This window comes from Bubalus kerabau, chromosome 22, assembly GCF_029407905.1.
Source record: "Bubalus kerabau isolate K-KA32 ecotype Philippines breed swamp buffalo chromosome 22, PCC_UOA_SB_1v2, whole genome shotgun sequence".
Lineage (NCBI taxonomy): Eukaryota > Metazoa > Chordata > Mammalia > Artiodactyla > Bovidae > Bubalus > Bubalus kerabau.
In genome coordinates, this window is record NC_073645.1 from 26,762,257 (window position 1) to 26,779,306 (window position 17,050).

General features: G+C 55.1%; 1 protein-coding gene across 4 annotated transcripts in view; it reads right to left on the reverse strand.

The window, feature by feature from the left end:
* The window catches only part of SH3PXD2A (SH3 and PX domains 2A), a 248,259-nt gene that overhangs the window by 50,547 nt on the left and 180,662 nt on the right, over window positions 1–17,050 (reverse strand). For 2 of the 4 annotated variants that reach the window (XM_055560250.1, XM_055560252.1), the window contains 2 exons: window positions 13,687–13,731; window positions 7,042–7,173 (listed from right to left, as the gene is read on the reverse strand). In XM_055560250.1, the coding sequence (XP_055416225.1) occupies window positions 7,042–7,173; window positions 13,687–13,731 (177 nt within the window). Of the gene's footprint in view, window positions 1–7,041; window positions 7,174–8,027; window positions 9,962–13,686; window positions 13,732–17,050 lie in introns of those variants that run through there. The other 2 variants (XM_055560254.1, XM_055560251.1) reach the window with 2 other exon arrangements.

Here is a 17,050-nt window from a genome sequence, read left to right on the forward strand (position 1 = left end):
GATCTAGCTCGAGGGAAAATCTATTTCTAGGCCCCCATTCCTGGACACACCTTTCCCTACCATCTGCCTCCCCACAGCCAGGACTGCTTGCCTCAAATACTCCTATTTTCAGGTCCCTCTTCTGCTCACCTATTTTCCATGGCCCCAGCCTGCCTCCCCACCTGCTGCTGGCTACCTTCCGCCTTCTTCATCAAGCCTTACCTCCTGGGGCAACTGTACACCTGCCTTCCCATCTTAGCCCCAACGGACTCTGCCTTCCACCTGGCACTCCACTCAGGTGCCTCAAGAATTCTCCCCCTCTCTCCTATCTATCCCCCCATCTCCTATCTATCCCCACTTTCTCCAAGGCCCAGCTCAATGCCCCCAACTCCTCGAGGCAGCCTTTCCCAACTATGCTAGACCCCGCCCCCAGCACCTCAGCTTTGTGCGTGCCACAGAGCCACTGAGTGACAGCCAGCATGGGGTATCACAGGTGGGCCTCTCCTCTCCCCAGCTTTGGCACGAAGCCCCTGATCCCATGAGGTCTACTCCTGGGTCACCAAGGGGACTCTGACTCCAACTCTTCCTGACATACAGACAGGGGCCAAGAACAGCTGCCAAGCCAAGGCTCCAGAGGGACACTCAGGTCTCCAGCATGGTCTCCAGTTGCCATGCCCCATAGCAAGCTCCCTTTGCTGTACCTACCTCACAAACCATCAGGGCTGAGAGAATCCTCAGACGCCATGAAGCGCAACCTGTTTTCTAGCCAGGTGGGAAACTGACGCTGCAAAAGGGCAACTGACTAGCTGTGTGTTCCAAGGTCGGTTGGTGGCCGAGCTGCCCCAGTCCAGCCGTCTTAATGCCATGTAGTGGTGGAGGTTCAGTTGTTGTGTCCTACTCTTGCAACCCCATAGACTGTAACCCACCAGGCTCTTCCCAGGCAAGAATTCTGGAGTAGGTTGTCATCCCCTTCTTCAGGGGATCTTCTCGACTGGGGGATCGAACCTGCGTCTCCTTCACTGCAAGAGAAGTCTTTACTGCTGAGCCACCAGGGACGGAGCCACCAACAACTATCATGCACTGAGCACTTAATTCCTCTTGAACAAGCACACACTAACCCCACAGCTATGGGTACAATTAGCACCATTTTGCAGGCAAGGAGACCGAAGTTCACCTAGAACATTCAGGCAACTTCCCAGGCTCACCACTAGTAAGTACTAAATCACGAACTAAATCAAGATTAAAACCAGGCTTATCTAAGTTGAACCCATACTTTTCATTGCTAGGCTATCATGCAATCTTATTCTCAGAACCATCTCCAGCCAGGGTGACTAAAGCTGGGCTGAGGGCCCCAGATTGGATCAGAATGCTCACTTCTGTTCCTGACTGATGCTCGATGGCCGCTTGCCTTCCAGCCAGCTTCATGAAGTGGGCAACAACTGCCCCCCAGAGACAGCCTTGGAGCAGCATGGGCTTTGGAATCGCTGATCAGGCTGACATGGCAAGAACATGCATGTGTTGTATTTAGGAAGAGAAGCGTGTCAGAGATCAAGGCTTTCTGTCAGCTGGGACAGGGCCTCATGGCGGCCAGTTACCACAACCAAATATGGCTCACTCACCAGAACCAAACTCTTAAAAGGCTGTTGCACAGTTAAGAGTGTTAGTTCACTTATCTGTAATACAGACTGCAAGAAACTTGTCCTTCTAGAAACAGCCTATCCTCTTTATTTGGACATCTTTTCAAGAGCAGATTGGCAATATGAACTACTAATCAGCTGGCTCCTTAGTAAGCACAGAGTCTAACTAAAAGACATAGAGGATATATAGAAGAAGTCCATTTAAGACATCAGAAAATCTGCAGAAGTAGCCCAGTCTCACAATACAGTCCACTCATGCTCACACCAGTTAAGAGTTTAAACTACATAAAGGCAGGAACTGTATGGGTAGGCACGTAATCAGCATAGGGCCTGGGACACAAGAGCTATTCAAGAACTGTGAAATAAATGGATAAGTGAAGAGTATATACAGTGTATGTCTCACTTACAAAAAGCCTATGTAGAACCAGTTATAACAGTGTTCATGAAGAAATACCAAAGGAACAGAACAGGTACATCTTCAGTGTTAAAATGATTCCAACTCACAAAATATATGGCTGAAGAATGCATCATTTTTGACAACAAAAAATAATCATTAGGACATACAAATCTGAGAGAAAAGCTTATTAGTTTGTCTTATTGATAAAGATATTTGTCAAATAATAAATGGTTACATTTCATGGGAGGGAAAAAAAAAAACAAAAACCCACGTAGTATGTATCACTGTTCTCTTATACTCAGGAGGAAATGGATTCCTGCCTATATCACACAGTGTGGCATTAGATCTTAGAACCTAACATTCAGACTCCTGGTTCTTTGCTCTCTCTACTACACACAGCCATTAAATAAGTAAAATAGATGCAGCCAACATGTTTTCAGATAACTTACCTCCCTAGATGTCTTTTCTTTAAAACATGTACTCCAAGCCACTGATAAAGAGGTTGGAAAGGCACCCATGTTTATACCCTATGACATTTCTCCTAGACACAGCTGATTGGCCCAGAGTTGGGCACCTGATCCAAAGCCTGCCAATCCATTGGCTGGCCAGGAACCAATCAGATTAAAGCTTCAAAGTTTGAACCTGTAGAACCAGAGACCATCCTCAGTTGATGTCTATTATCTTGACTGGAAAATCTGGTCCTGACAAGCCAACATCAGGTGAATGGGCCACTGTTATGAGTGAACAGGAAGAGAAGGAAGCCTGGTCTGCAGTTAGGAGATCACAGCTGGGCTTTCAATCCACCTGGTACCCAAGAGAGGGAGAAGGGTAGCTGCTTTGTCTCCTGCCAGCTTTCTGGTTCCCAGTCCTTGTGAAGCTGGGGTGTCCTTCCCATCCTTGGGTTCTGGTGAGATTTTCCCGAATCCTTTGAGTAAATCTGAGTGGGTGTCTGTCCTCTGCTCACTACTCAATTGGGACTAAAGCACTGACTTTGGAGCGGACTGAAGATTCTCAAACTCCCCAAGGCTTAGTTTTCTCACCTATACAATTTCTCACTTCTATGGACCAGGAGCTCAAAATTTCTTGCCAATACAATACTTTTACCTTATTCCTATAGCTATATGCCTCCAAGGAAGTATTGTATAATATCTCCCGAGGTTATCACACTAGTGCCAGGAAAGAAGCAAAGACTCAGAGTAGGAAAGCTGGATCAGGGAAAAAACTGAGCATCTGCTGACTCATATCCCCACATCCCCTGGCTGGCTCCTAGTCCTGAGAGAAGGAAACCATCCTGGAAAGTTGGAGGCAGCTTTGCTTAACACAGAAATCAGAGCAACTGCCATCAAGATTCTGCCAGAAGTCAGACCAGATTTTGCCTGCTGGAAGGTAAAGCCAATGTGGTCTTTGAGGCGTAAGAATGTCCTACAAAGGGAGCATCTCAGGCTCTGTTGCTTATGTCAAGGGTGGAGGGCTTTTCAAGGATAAGACAAAAATGGCTGGCAAATCTAACAAAACTGCTGAGTCTTTCTGCTATTTTTGTCCCTGTAGACCAATGGAGAAAGAGAGTCCTTTTCTGGCTGGGCCCCAGGCCCACTGTTTAATCAAAAATTTTCCCCTGAAGTCACCCAAGTCCACCACTGTGGGCGTCTTTGACATCTATCCACTTGCATTCCCCAGAATATGCTTGTCCTTGGTGTTGGGAATTCACCACCCTTCTCAGATCCTCTTAGCTGTGGCTTATCCCCAAGCTCGACAATTAACAAGAAGAATTCCCACTACCAATGAGCACCATGCTGGAAGGAGGCACACAGAGCCATCCTCCTGCAACAATGCTCCAGGGAGCCTTGGCATCATCTCAGCCAGGCCACGTCTGTCCTTGACCTGCAGCATCGCCAACTCAGTGATGATCCCTCCTGGGATCAGCCCATTCTCACCCTCCCCCCACTTCCTCTGGAGAAGGGAGAGATCTCAGCTGTTGGGACTTTAGGAAAATGACTTAACCTCTTAACCTGTTACTTCAGACACAAAGTGCTTAAAGTGCCTTCTATCACACAGGGTTGTTCCAAGATTCCAGTAATGAAGTGCATGGCCTGAACCTGTGTTTACTATTTACTGACTCTGAAATGCCTTCCAGACACATCTCTCTTTAGATGAATGAGATTACAGAGTATGGGCACAACCACACCTCCAAAATCCCCTGGAGGCTGTGGTCCCTTCCAGAGGGTTCTGACAAGTGAGCAGAGACAGAGGTGGCTGGGTCCCTCTGTGCACACCCTATTCAAGGAGCTTTCAGCCAAGTAAGAAGGGGATACAGGAAGAGTCCTGGCTCCCAGAGGGCAAGGCCAGCCCCCAGGGGGCAGGGTGGTGCTAACTGGAGCTGCTGCCCCAACAATTTGAGTGGAAATGCCTCACGACGCCCACCAGTCCTAAGGTCAAAGGCGTCACAATTGACTCTTTGTCCCGGAGTTCAAAAGCCTCACTCACCACTCCTTCCAAAGCCAGTCTGCAGGATGCACAACACATTTCCCCTCCCCCACCATCCGACTCCTTGAACTGGGAAACCACTCTCCCAAGGATCTGCAGTTGGCCCTCTTCCTTTCTCCTCTTCACCCACTCAGTTTCTCCGGTTAAGCTGGTTTTACACTGGAGGAGGTCTCCTTGTTTCTGACGGCAACACAGTGTGGGTTTGTGTGGTGGACACAGCACTCCAAGGTCCTTGCATTCACCAAGGGGAGAGACATGAAGTCCAGGGAAGTGAGAAGACCATGTTCAGGGAGGCTCTGTCTACCTGACACCCAGGGCCCTGGGGCATCTCCCAGCCGTGAAGCGGGCTTGGGGAGGTCATCTGCTCCAGGCCCTGTTTCGGAGCACCCACGAGGCTGTCTCCATGTCACAGAAGGGGCAGCAGAGGCCCAGAGGGAGGAAGGAACCTAAAGTCACCCAGCAGGTGGGTGATGGGCAGAATCCCGCTTCTGGAGATGGCAGCTCCCTCAGAGGGTTGCTTTGGGGAGTCAGGCTGCCTGAGCCCCTCAGACAGCCATCGGGGACTCCTCAGGAGAGGAGTACCTTGCAGTTCCAGGTTTGCTGCAGAAGCCCCATTTTGTCAAGGTGCTCCCTCCTCCACTCCCAGGCAGGGTACTGGATGCGGGGTGACAGGGCACAGGGAACCAAGGAGTCTGATAACAGGCTGACTGCCTTTAGTAGGGGGGGGGTTCTCCTCTGTAGCCATCCTGGCCAGCGGCTGGTACCCAGGGACACAGGGGCTCATTGCTCCCCATACAGACATAGAGCTGCACTGGTGCCATGAGGCAAGAGGGTCCCTAAGCCAGAAATCTACTTCTGAGCAGCCCTGACTTTATATGGAAAAGCCGACACACCTTCCTTTGGGCCACGTCCCCAAACAAACATGTCTACGTCCTCAGTGGATGTCTCCAATCCCACCAGTAGAGAGCCCTTTCTCTGAGTCTTCAGGTGCTTAGGGTTCCAGAGCCAGGCCTCTCAGACATGCAGCTTCTGTGGGTGCGGGGAGGCGGGGCTGGTACTGTGACAAAGGCTGAAAGCCCCCTTCCTTCCATGCAGGAAGGGGACCAGTGTGGGCACCTGGGGTGAAGGGCCCAGGCCTTACCCTGGGGACAGTTGGGTGGGGACAACAGCTGCCAACCACGGCGGTGATGACTCCAGACACAATGGCAGAGCCTAACCTCTTGGAGGGGAACAAGCTCTGACGACTCCACACTGGGAGGGCCATGAGTCAGGTCTATGTTGGCATCATAGCCCTGTTCTTAGCACAGTCCCCAAGCCTCCTGCAGCAGCAGCCTAACCTCACCTCCCCCAGGAGGCCTGCTGGGATTTCCTCAAGTGTCTTTACTGCTACTTCTCTACTTGCTGCCCTTAGGCACATGAACCAGGGGCCCAAGAAATTCCTGTTCTGTTTTTGACTTCAGGTGTCTCACTTCCCCTCAGTTTTTCTGTGCCTCAGTTTTTCTCTCTATAGAGTGGGCACAGACATCCTTTGGCCTGTCTTGCTGTCGGAGCTTAAAACACTGGGAAGAAAAGCGTGGAACAGGGAAAGAAGAGCAGGCCCCTCCTCTCTGGGAGTGTCCTCCAAACACAACTCAGAGAGGCTCCAACACAAGCACGGCGTGGGGGCCTACCCCCACAGCAAACCGAAACCAAAACAGAACGCCCCAGGAACCAACTCAAGTGCCAGCAGGTCACCAGCAAGTTGACGATGGGGGTCCTGGGCCAGAGTTCACCCCGGGCCCTGCAGGGGGTCACACGGGCCTGCACCTCAGACTGCCAGACTCGGGCCCTCCTCACTCCCCCGAGAGACTCCTGCTGCTGAGGCACTGAGGCCCACTCGGTGAGAACCTGGGAACCGGCAGCCCCCGCGACAACCAATCTGCCTGGCCCATACAGGACAAAGCCTCAGTTCCCAATGACAGGGCGGCTGCTGTGGGACCCTCCCTGGGCCCAGGACCTAACTTCATCCCCTTGTCTGGGCCCTCTTCCCAGCTCAGCAGGGGGCAGTCAGCTCAGACACCAGCCAACCTCCACAGGCCTGGCCTTTCCTCAGACAATCCGCCGAGGACCCTGGACCCCACAGTGACGTCATGGCCTGCCTGTCCCACCAGCCAGCCAGGTTCTTCCACCCCTGCCTCATTCCCAGCCTGGACTATGGTCCCAAGGGAGAAGATGCTGTAGGATGCCCCCGAGCTGGGCACTATCTGCCCCTGGGCCTTGGAGGGCACAGGGTCCCTCCACACAGGCTGGACTGTGGTGCCTGTGCCGCCACCCTGGCCTTGCATTAACACAAGCCAGTTAATTACCCCGAGCGCTGGAGACATTCTTCCACCACCAGGCAAACTGCTGGCCTGCAGCCCAAACCAACAGGGGAAACTTCAGCCTCCTCGGCCCTCTCCCGGCCAGATGGAAATAACGTATAGCTGCAGAGGTGGGGGAGGAGGAGGGGAACAAAAACCAGCCGGGCTCCTGGTCTCCGGGCCGGCCAGCCAGCCGGGCACTCACCGCTCTCGTTCTTCTCGATGACATCCACCACCTCCCCGGCCTGGAGGCTCAGCTCCGAGTTCTCCTGCTTCTTATAGTTGGACACCACCACGTACTGTTCCAGGATCATGGGTTCGGCGTTGGTGTCGGCACCTGGCGAGGGCAGAAAGCACGCGGTGAGCCAGCGGCCGGCCATGGCCCCGCGGCCGGGGCGCCCCCTGTCCATCGGCCTCGGGGGAGGCTGCTCGGTCGCCAGCGCCGCTCGGAGAGGCTGCCCGCAGCCAGGGTTCGCAGCTCGCCGGGCCCCAAGGACAGGCCATATAGCAGGGCCCCACACCGGCCCGCTGCGCCGCGGGGACCGGGGGACATGGGGAGCAAGGGGGCAGCGGAGGGGGCGGGGAGCGGGAAGAGACAGGCAGAAATGAGACAGAAGCGGAGGGGACTCAAAGGGAAAAAGCCCGTGGCTGCGATGAACTAATCACGGTCAAGCACAAGGCAGAGGCAGTCGGAGGAGAGGCCCGGGGTGGACGTGGTCTCTCCAGACCCCTCGGCCACAGGGGTGCGAGGGGAGGGCCGCGGGCAGGCGGGCTGGCGGCCCATGGGGGCTGATTCTGGAGTAGAGGAAAGAGGAAAGGCCAGGCGAGGAGGAGGGCTCGGGGCCTCTCCCCAACCCCTGTAAACCCAGAGAAAGAGAGTCAGCAGTCCTCCCCTCGGGAGGGAGAGGGCGAGAGCGGGAGAGGACGGCTCCACGGCCGGGCCCAGGCGAGAAGTCAAGAGGGTTTGAGGCCGCCAATCACTGGGGTTTACTCGCAGCCCTTAAATAGAAACACATGAGACCCATCGAATGAGGAGCCGGGGGTGGAGGCAGGGGAAGGGGAGGAGGGCCGAGACTGTTTACTTGAAACCCAAGAAGAAAGTCCCAGCGCCAGCGCCGCCGCTGGAGAGCCCAGCCCGCCCCCCGCCAACTTTTCCTCAAGTTCGGCTCCACTCTTGCCCCTCGGGCTCACCAAGGCGCGGCCACCAAGCCGGCGGGCTTGGCGCCCAGGGACTGGCTTCAGGCTGTCGCCTCCAGCCCCGCTTCCCGTCGGGGCATCGTCTGGCCTGGCTGCCGCCCTCCAGCCACATGGAGACCGACGCAGCGTCCCTCTGCTTTTAAGCTCTGCTGGGGCTTGTGGTCAGGCTCCCGGAAGCCTCCCGCCGCCCTCTCCTGGCAGTTTCAGGAGCTTGAGGGGTCAGAAGGTGGGGCTCAGGGGGAGGAGGGCAGCAGGGCGGAGGTGCCCTGGAGCGAGCAGCGGCTCACTGGACTGGTAAGGCACTGGACCAGTGTAATGGGCATTAAGCAAACACCAGGCTGGAAGGTGGACAGACCCCGTGCATCCCAGCTTACTGGCTGTATGGCATTGAATGTCCAGCTAAAACCTCTCTGCACCTTCCTGTCGTCATCGCTAGGGTGGAGTGCGGAGGACCTAAGCACCTAAGACCACACGTGACCGGCTAGGAGCTGAAGGGATCCACGAACCAAAGACCCACTGGTCACCTCCTACAGGAAGCTTTCCCAGACCCCTCCCCTCTGATCTCCCCCGAAAAGGGAACTCCTGGGATACGTCTTAAACTACGTGTCTACTGCCCCACACATCTACCAATCTCCTGAAAAAAATGGCTGAGAGGGTCCCCGGGCTCCACACGGCCCCCTTGGTGCTTCAGCCTGCAGTTACATTCCCCACATGCCTGAGTCTAACTTGGCAAATGTTCTATGCCAGGCATGTACCCTGTCGCATTTTTATCCTCACAACAATCTTATTACCTTCTCATTTCACAAAGGACACCTCAGAGACCCAGAGCAGAGGCTTGATCCCGCCCACACAGCCTTCATGGAGAGAACCAAATTCACTCCGTGTTTTAAGTTCAAGCCTGTCTTGTTCTGTTACAGAACCGCCCCTGATTTGTTTCCAGACATCCCATTCTCCTCACAAGGAACCTCAACTTGATCCCACAAGACCTGGGGAACTTCTAAAGAACATGGATGCCCGAGCCCCGTCCCCAGAGAGGCTGATTTAATTGGTCTCAGCTAGTTTTTTTAAGACCCCTGCCCTACAACCTGTGGTTCTCACACACAGCCAGGGTGAGAAACACTGCTTAGATCTTTGGGTCTTTCCCTCCGAGAGGCTCTATCCAACCGAGGGCAGGGGGCGATGTCGGGGAAAGAAATCCACCTCCCCTGCCAATTTTCTCCCCTGAGTTGAGGACCCTGCAGCCCCGCTCAGCTCTTTGGAGAAGCAGGAGGGACCCTGTCCCAGCTGAGGCCTGCCACATGGCTGTGCACACGCACTACCCCAGGCCCCTCCAAAGCCAGGATTGGGTTTCAGGCCGAAATGCAACCAACAGCTGGGCAGCAGGGCCGGCCTGGCTCTGCACTCAGATGGGGCCAGCCTCTGTGCCTGCCCCTGCCAGCCGGACAGAGGCAGTGCTGGGCACGGGGCTGGCAGAGACCACTTTCCACTGTGTCCCCGGAGGGGAGGGGGGTTGCTGGCAGGGCACCCCACACAAAAAGGGCCAGTCCCCAGCCTGTGGGACACAGAGGCTCCCTTGCCAGTTTGTGGAAGAGGAAAACTCAAGGTACAAAGAGAAGATGGGAATTCTCCAGCTGGTTAGAGAGCTCCAAAGCCCCAAGAGCCCAGATGATGCTGACCATCAACAGCAAGCCTTCCTTACTGCCCACTCGGGATGCCCACCTAGCACAGATCATATTGCTGTCTCAGCGGAGCCTCAGAAGAACCCAAGAGTAGGCGCGTGTTAGCGTCCCATTTCACACACAGGCAGACTAAGGCTCATGAAGCAATTTTCTCAAGGTCACACAGCTGGGATCGGACCCCTGGGCCCACCTGACACCGCTGCTCATGTCCTGACCTCTGCCCTGCATGAGCCACTGCTCCCGAGGAGGGTCCCTGCCTCATCCAACCCCAACACGCTTGGCAAATAGTCAGTGCTTACTGAATTTGAGTATACTCATGGGAGAGAGTGAAGGACAGGGAAGCTTAGTGTGCTGCAGTTCATGGGGTCGCAAAGAGTCAGACATGACTTAGCGAACAACAACAATGGAGACTGGAGTGTGGGTTTCTTCTCCACTGCGATACCTACTGACCAGACCCACAGTGCCCACTGCAGGTAGGGACTCTGTAACTGTTGGGTGAAATGAACGAATGAATGAGCAGATGGTTGAACAAGGTGATTTAACGGCCTGCTTTGAGCCAATACAGATACACCAAGCAGGGCCTCACCTCCAAAATTTGGGGAAACTACAAATTCTGGAAGGCAGAAAAGGGGAGATGGGGAAACAGAGGCTGGGAGAAGTGAGGAGTGATGGGTTTGAGGCCAAAAGCTGTTTGAGAGGGTAAGCAGGGTGCCGGGGAATGGAGAGACTCACTTTAATCCAAGCCAAGGAAATCTGAGGCTAGCTTTCAAAGAGGGGAAAAATCCACCCGCTGCTCCCACCTCCACCCCACCCCTTGGAAAACTGGCCTGAGCTTTCTGAAGACTTGACACTCTGGGACACAGGTAGAAAAGTTAAGGAAATGTTCTCCAGGCATTTCAGAGCACTGAGGACAGGCAGTGGCCCGCAGGTTAGGGGACAAACGGATGGACACACAGACAGACACTCTGTCTTCCTGGCTGCCCCCCCTCCCCCAGCACACGCAAGCCCCCTGCTCACTCTCTCTGGCATCTGCTCTTAGGGTGTTGCCTCTTAGGGCTGCCCGGGCGGGCGTGAGCTGGGAGCAGGTATCCGGATGAGAAACCACTCGGCAGGCGGGCCTCTGGGTGATGTCATCCTACAGAGGCCGCTCTGGATCGCCTCCCAGCCCAGGCCTGGAAAATCGGGGGCTGAGGGAGTCAGCCGAGGGAGGGGGAGATGCAGTGGAGGGAGCCTCCTGTCTTCAGATAGGAAGAGTTTGGCAGAGGCATGGAGAAGGGGAGTACTCCTTTTAGAGAGAAGAGCCCCTCCCGGATTGGAAGGGGACTTTTCGCCAGCGTCTCCTCCTCCATCTCATTTTCGTGCCTTTCTCAGAGCCCCTGGCTGGATCTGCTGAGGCTCTGGCAGTTCCCCAGAGCCTTGCCCCACGCCTGCCTCACACCTGCATTTCTCCCGCTGCCACCTGGAGGGACCCCTGGCTCCTGCCTGATCTGGCTGCCGGCTTTAAGACTTATACACAAGGCTTTTGCCAAATCATGCTCCCACACCTTCAGTGGGTCCCTGATGATGAAAGAAGAAACGCTACATTCAAGCTCAGTCTTTCTTGACAACCTGAGCTCCCCAAGTTCCCTGACACACAACTCCTCTGACCCAGGCAACATTCAACACACCACACTGTTCTAGGCAGATTCTTACATCCAAGCCTCTGCTCCAGCTATGGCCCCTTGCCTGGAATGCCTTCCCCTTTACCACCCCCAATTCTGCCTGACCCTCCAGCAGCCCCTCAATCACTCAGCCACAGTGCTTGCACTAGATTTTCTTGTGGGGCACTGCTCCCCAACTAGACCATGTGGTTTAGACAAGGCTCGCCCTGATGTGCGTAGACAGGCACCAGGATTGGGGCCATGGGACACGGCACTGGACACAGTAATTGCCGAGAGTCATGATGCAGAAGCATCCAGCTGGGGTCTGAGGTCTGGTCCTGATTTGTCCTTATTATTAACAGCTCTGTGACCCTGCAGAGGACACGTAACCTCTCTGAGCTTTAGCTTCCTCATCCATAAACAGAAACAACAACAGTACCTACTCCGTGGGGTTGTTCTGAGCATGGTATGAAGTGACAGGGTTAATACCCTATGTAAACCGTAGACGGTGTTTATAAAGCAAACAGGAAACAGGAGATTTGGGGAGGAAGGGAAGGGCTTAAGTTCCTCTGAAGCCTCAAAACCAGCAGGTAGGTTAGGGCAAGGGCCACAGGTGCCGGGTGAAGTGGCCATGGCTCTGTCCCTTCTCATGCCTTTCTCAGACCTCACCTCCTGGCAGGCAGCCAGGCATTTGCCAGCTGGGCCCACTCATGGGTGGGTGCCTGCCTAAGCAGCTCAAGGCCCCTTATCTACAAGGGTCCCCAGCATCAGCCCCTTACCTCTGAATTTCCTGTTTCACTGAGCTTGCCAACATTCCAGATGGGGAAACCAAGGCCAGCCCAGAGAGACCTGGCGACTCGCCCAAGACTCCAGCCCTGGACCCCCAGTCTGGATGGTTTCTCCTGGCCCATGTGGCCTCCCCTCAGCCTTTCTCTCCAAACAGCTGGGCCCATCCTGAGAAGCCAAGCCCTACAGTGGCCCCACCCCCCGTTCCCCACACTGTCCATGACCCCCCAAACCCTGGGCGTCCCACCAAGGTCCCTTCGGTCCCTCACAACGGATTCCTCCCAGGCCGGCCTCCGCCTGCTGGCCTCTCCATAGGCCCTCGGGCAGCCAGGCCATACGTTTGGTGAATAAAATGTATTGCTGTGGGCCAAGTGGGCTCTGGCTCACTGGCTCAGGAGAGGGGAAAAAGGGCCGGGAGCCCAGTGATTAGCTCAGGCCGAGGCCCTTGTCACAGGCAACACCAGAAGGATGGCTGTAAGGGGCCTGGGACAGGCAAGGGGTCCTTTGCCTGCTGCCTCCTCCTCTGCCCCCCGCCCTCACCAGTATGTTCACTCCCCCTTCCCAGCCTACAGCTGTGTGAGGATGGGGCTGGCCCAACCCCTTCCCCTTGACCTCTGACCTTTCTGTTTTGGGCCCCAAACCTGAGCCTCACCTCTGCTCTCAGGTTTGGGCTGGGAGGGAGGGCCAGGTGCCACTCACAGAAATGGAGAGGCTTCTAGAAGACCTTTCTGGAAATCCCCATCCCCACCTGACACCACCCCCATCTCACAGCTGAGAACACAGCTCTCTAGGGTTTTCTGCCATCGTCCAGTAAGACAAAGGCAAAAAGCAAGCCTCTGACCCTGGGCCCAGCCGCACCTGGACACAGGGCACAAGCCCAAGTCCCTGAGGGCCATCGGTGGCCAGGCAGCCCCAGGTTCGGAAGGTCCCCGAGACCAGAGGCAGATCCAAACTCTGGATCCCTGGGGCACAGGGGCTGTGACTTCACCCCAGTTACAGGACTCCCCACCCCCCTCACTGGCCACTGTCTCAGCTGGAGTGTGGGGGCTCCAGCTCTCTGCCCGGGATTAACAGCCTGGAGGAGGCTCATCACCTTCAGCCGGCCCCCCTCACACGGGTGGATGGGGTGGCAGTCTCAGCACCGCCTGGATACTTTCTGTGTGCCAGCTCCGGGGAGATGCTGCTGAATCCGCTTAGGGCGGCTGGAGAGGTTACGTAACCCGAGACCAGGACGCGGCACAGCCGGGATGTAAACCCACACATTCCGGGTCCAGGGAGCATCTGCTTCCACACTGTGCTGTGTGGTCATCACCCCTCAAAGGGCTCCAAGGCTGGATCTGGGACCTAAAAAAGGGTCGACGGCAAGGCAGAGGGGAAGGCCAGCGGGAAGGACAAGAGCGGGCTGAGGAGACGCCAGCATGCTGACAAAGAGCTGCTACACATCACGGGGAAGCAGGCAGAATGCTGCCGGCGGGCACCGGCTCCCACGCCCACACGCGGGGACACACATGTTCACATGCATGCGCTCACATGCACACCAGGCGGTACCTGTCACGTCCTTCTTGGGAGACTCAGCCCAGCTGGAGAGCCACACTTCCGAGTCCCCCCCCGAGAGCAAGCAGCAGCAGGAGAGGAGAGAATCAGAGGAGGAGAGAGAACCGTTAGGCAGGCAGGAGGTCCACCGGCGAGTGGTTGCAGGCGCCGCATTGGGCCAGCGGCGGAAGGCGGGGGAGGGGAGGGGAGTGATTTCCTGGCCCTGGGACGGCTGCTGGGCGTGGGCCGGAGTGATTACTGAGGCGCTGGGACGCTGCCGGCCAGGACGGGGATAATGAGGTGTCTGCAAAACGCAGGAATCCTCTGGAGCACAGAGAATCCTCCACAATCCCAGCCTGGAATAGGGCCCGAGGGTTATCACTGCCCTGGAGAAGGCAGCCTGGACCTTCCTCTCTAGCCACGTGGGTGGCTGGCCCCACAGGGCCTGGTGGCTCCAAGGATCCTCACCAGGCCAGCAGGCTCGGCAGGCTGGGCCTGGAGCTTTAGCCATCAGGGCTGGAGAGCCCAAGGCCAGCCTCCAGCCTCTGGGCACCACACTACTGGGCTTCCATGTCTTGTCCAGCCCTTGCCCAAGCCCTGGTGGCTTAGATGGTAAAGAATCTGCCCGCAAGGCAGGAGACCCAGGTTCGATCCCTGGGCCAGGAAGATCCCTTGGAGTAGGAAATGGCAACCCACTCCAGTATGCTTGCCTGGAGAATTCCATGGACAGAGGAGCCTGGTGGGCTACAGTCCATGGGGCCAAAAAGAGTCGGACACGACTGAGCAACTCACACTTTCTTTCACTTTAGAAGACAGGCCCTGGCAGACTGGAAGGAAGCTTCATTTTAAAAAGTCCCAACTTCCCCACATCCTAACTCCAACCCAGAAGAATGGGGACCTTTAGAGACAAGAAAAAAGGAGGGCTCTTGTCCAGGCTCAGACAATCATGTGGGATCTGGGCCTCAGTTTCCTCATCTGTCAGATGAGGTTAAAAGTCATCCTCCTGCCAAGAGGAACAAAATCAAAGCATCTAAAATAACCAAAGATCATTAGATGTGAAGTAGTAACATTATGAGAAAAAAAGCTCCTAGCCTAATCAATGGTGTGAACATTTCTAGACTATCAGAGGGTCAGCGCATAACGCTGACAGTTTACCTATAGGATAAAGTGGACTGTTTACACTCGAGAGTCCTTGAGCTGGGTATGCCTCATTTGAGACGGGTGGAATCTGAGCTCAGACAGGGGAAGGAACTGGCCTAAGTTCCAACGAGGCCACAGTAGTAGAGCAGAAATGGAACCAGGTCTGGGACACCCCAGCTGGTGCTTCCTCTGCTGAACTGATCACTGGTTTCAAGCAAGAATAGCATTGGACGCAGTGGCTGCAGTGGGAAGGAAACGTGGAGATGCAAGTCTGAGAGGCAAAGCCTTGGACTGCTTGCCCAGCGCCAGCCAGGAGAGCAACCTGACAGATGGTTGTAATAGTCATCGCAGCAGTGACATGTATACAGCGCTGACTACACCAGGCATTGTGCTGAGCACTTTGCATATAGTAACTCATCTATTTTTCACACTAAACCTACAATAATAAGGAATTCCCTCCATGGTGCAAATGAAGAAGATGAACCAGAGAGGTTAAGTAACTTGGCCCAAGGTCACACAGCTAGTACAGTGTCCATCTCTTGTGGGGAAACCGGTTCAGGCTTCAGTTTGTAGCTATTCACCATTTAAAGCACCTGACTTTCCTTCGCTCAGCAAGCCACCTTCCAGTTGCAGGTGGACTCCCCATGTAGACCTGGGAGCCTGGCCCTTCCAGAGCTCACGGCAAAACCAACAAAGTGGGACTGTACTGGGGAGGTCTCTGGAGTCTGTCTGAATTTAAATCTAGGCTCTGCCCCTTTGATAGAGTCACTTAACCTCTCTGAACCTCTTCCCTGGGCATATCCCATGAGTTTGGTTCGGTCAGCTTTGGGGGAGCAGGAAAGTCAGACTCCTGGAGCTATGAGGATGAGAACCAGATGGCAATAAGATACTAGATGCACCAACAAGACGCTGGCACCCAGAGTTGCCTACCAAAGAGCCCGGATCAGCTGGAATGGGGGGGAGCGGGACGCTGCGGGAACTACACCCACAGACAAGCATCCTGCAGCCAGAGTCTCTTACTGGGCCTAGCAGCCAGAAGCTTCCTGGGATAGCAGGAACCCGGCTGGCCCAGCTTTCACACCCCAGTAGGGCCATGACAAGACAGATACACTCCAAGGCTCAAGGCGATCAACTGCTGTAGCAGAGTGGGTCCGAGTTCAGAATGTGGGGATTCATTGTCTGGAGCCAGATCTTGCTGCGCTATGACTTCTTGCCACTGTGCCCCAGATAAGGCCCAGTGGGCTGCCATTCAGTAAGGCCACCCTCACCCCCTTGGGGCAAGCCTAGTGCCAGGCCCCTCCCAGTGCCATCCAGCCCCACTCAGCCCTGGGGGAGCCAGCTAACAGGTTGCCCACACCTCTCTGCATCTCTGCTGGCTTCACTACTTTATGCACTTTCCTTCGGGTTCTTCAGGAGGAAATGTTTGGGAAGTGCTAATGTCTGTCTGTGAGCCAAGGGAAATCATCTGCCCTGAGCCTGGTGAACCCAGGAAGACATGTTCTGCTAAAACAGGTGGTCGACAGACTTTCTGCAAAGGGCCAGAGAGTCAGTATTTGAGGCTTTGTGGGCCATGTGGTCTCTGTTGAGACGACTCACCTCTGATGTTACAACCTGTAGAGGAATGAGTGAGCCGTGTGCCAATAAAGCTTTATTTACAAAACCACATGGTAGGCTGGGCTTGGCCTGTGGGCAGTGATTTGCCAACCCCTAGGCTAGGAGATTGGAGAAGGCAATGGCACCCCACTCCAGTACTTTTGCCTGGAAAATCCCATGGACGGAGGAGACTGGTAGGCTGCAGTCCATGGGGTTGTGAGAAGTCAGACACGACTGAGCAACTTCACTTTTCACTTGCATGCACTGGAGAAGGAAATGGCAACTCACTCCAGTGTTCTTGCCTGGAGAATCCCAGGGACGGCAGAGCCTGATGGGCTGCCGTCTATGGGGTCACAGAGAGACACAACTGAAGCGACTTAGCAGCAGCAGCAGCAGGCTAGGAGGTGAGGTTGTCAGAGAAGGGGAGCTGTTCCAAACCCCCAGGAGACAGAAGTGGGTGCTGCTGTGGACTAAATACTCACAAGGCCTTTGCCAGTTGGTTGATCTTTTTTAAATTGTCATCTTGAAGGGTCTGATGCCCTTCCAGGCCTCTGGGGCATGGGCATCTGGGCAGGCCAGGACCAGTGGACAGGAAGAGGTCCCTTAGCCTCTGGAAATGGAGACCCCATGCCTAAACATGGAACAA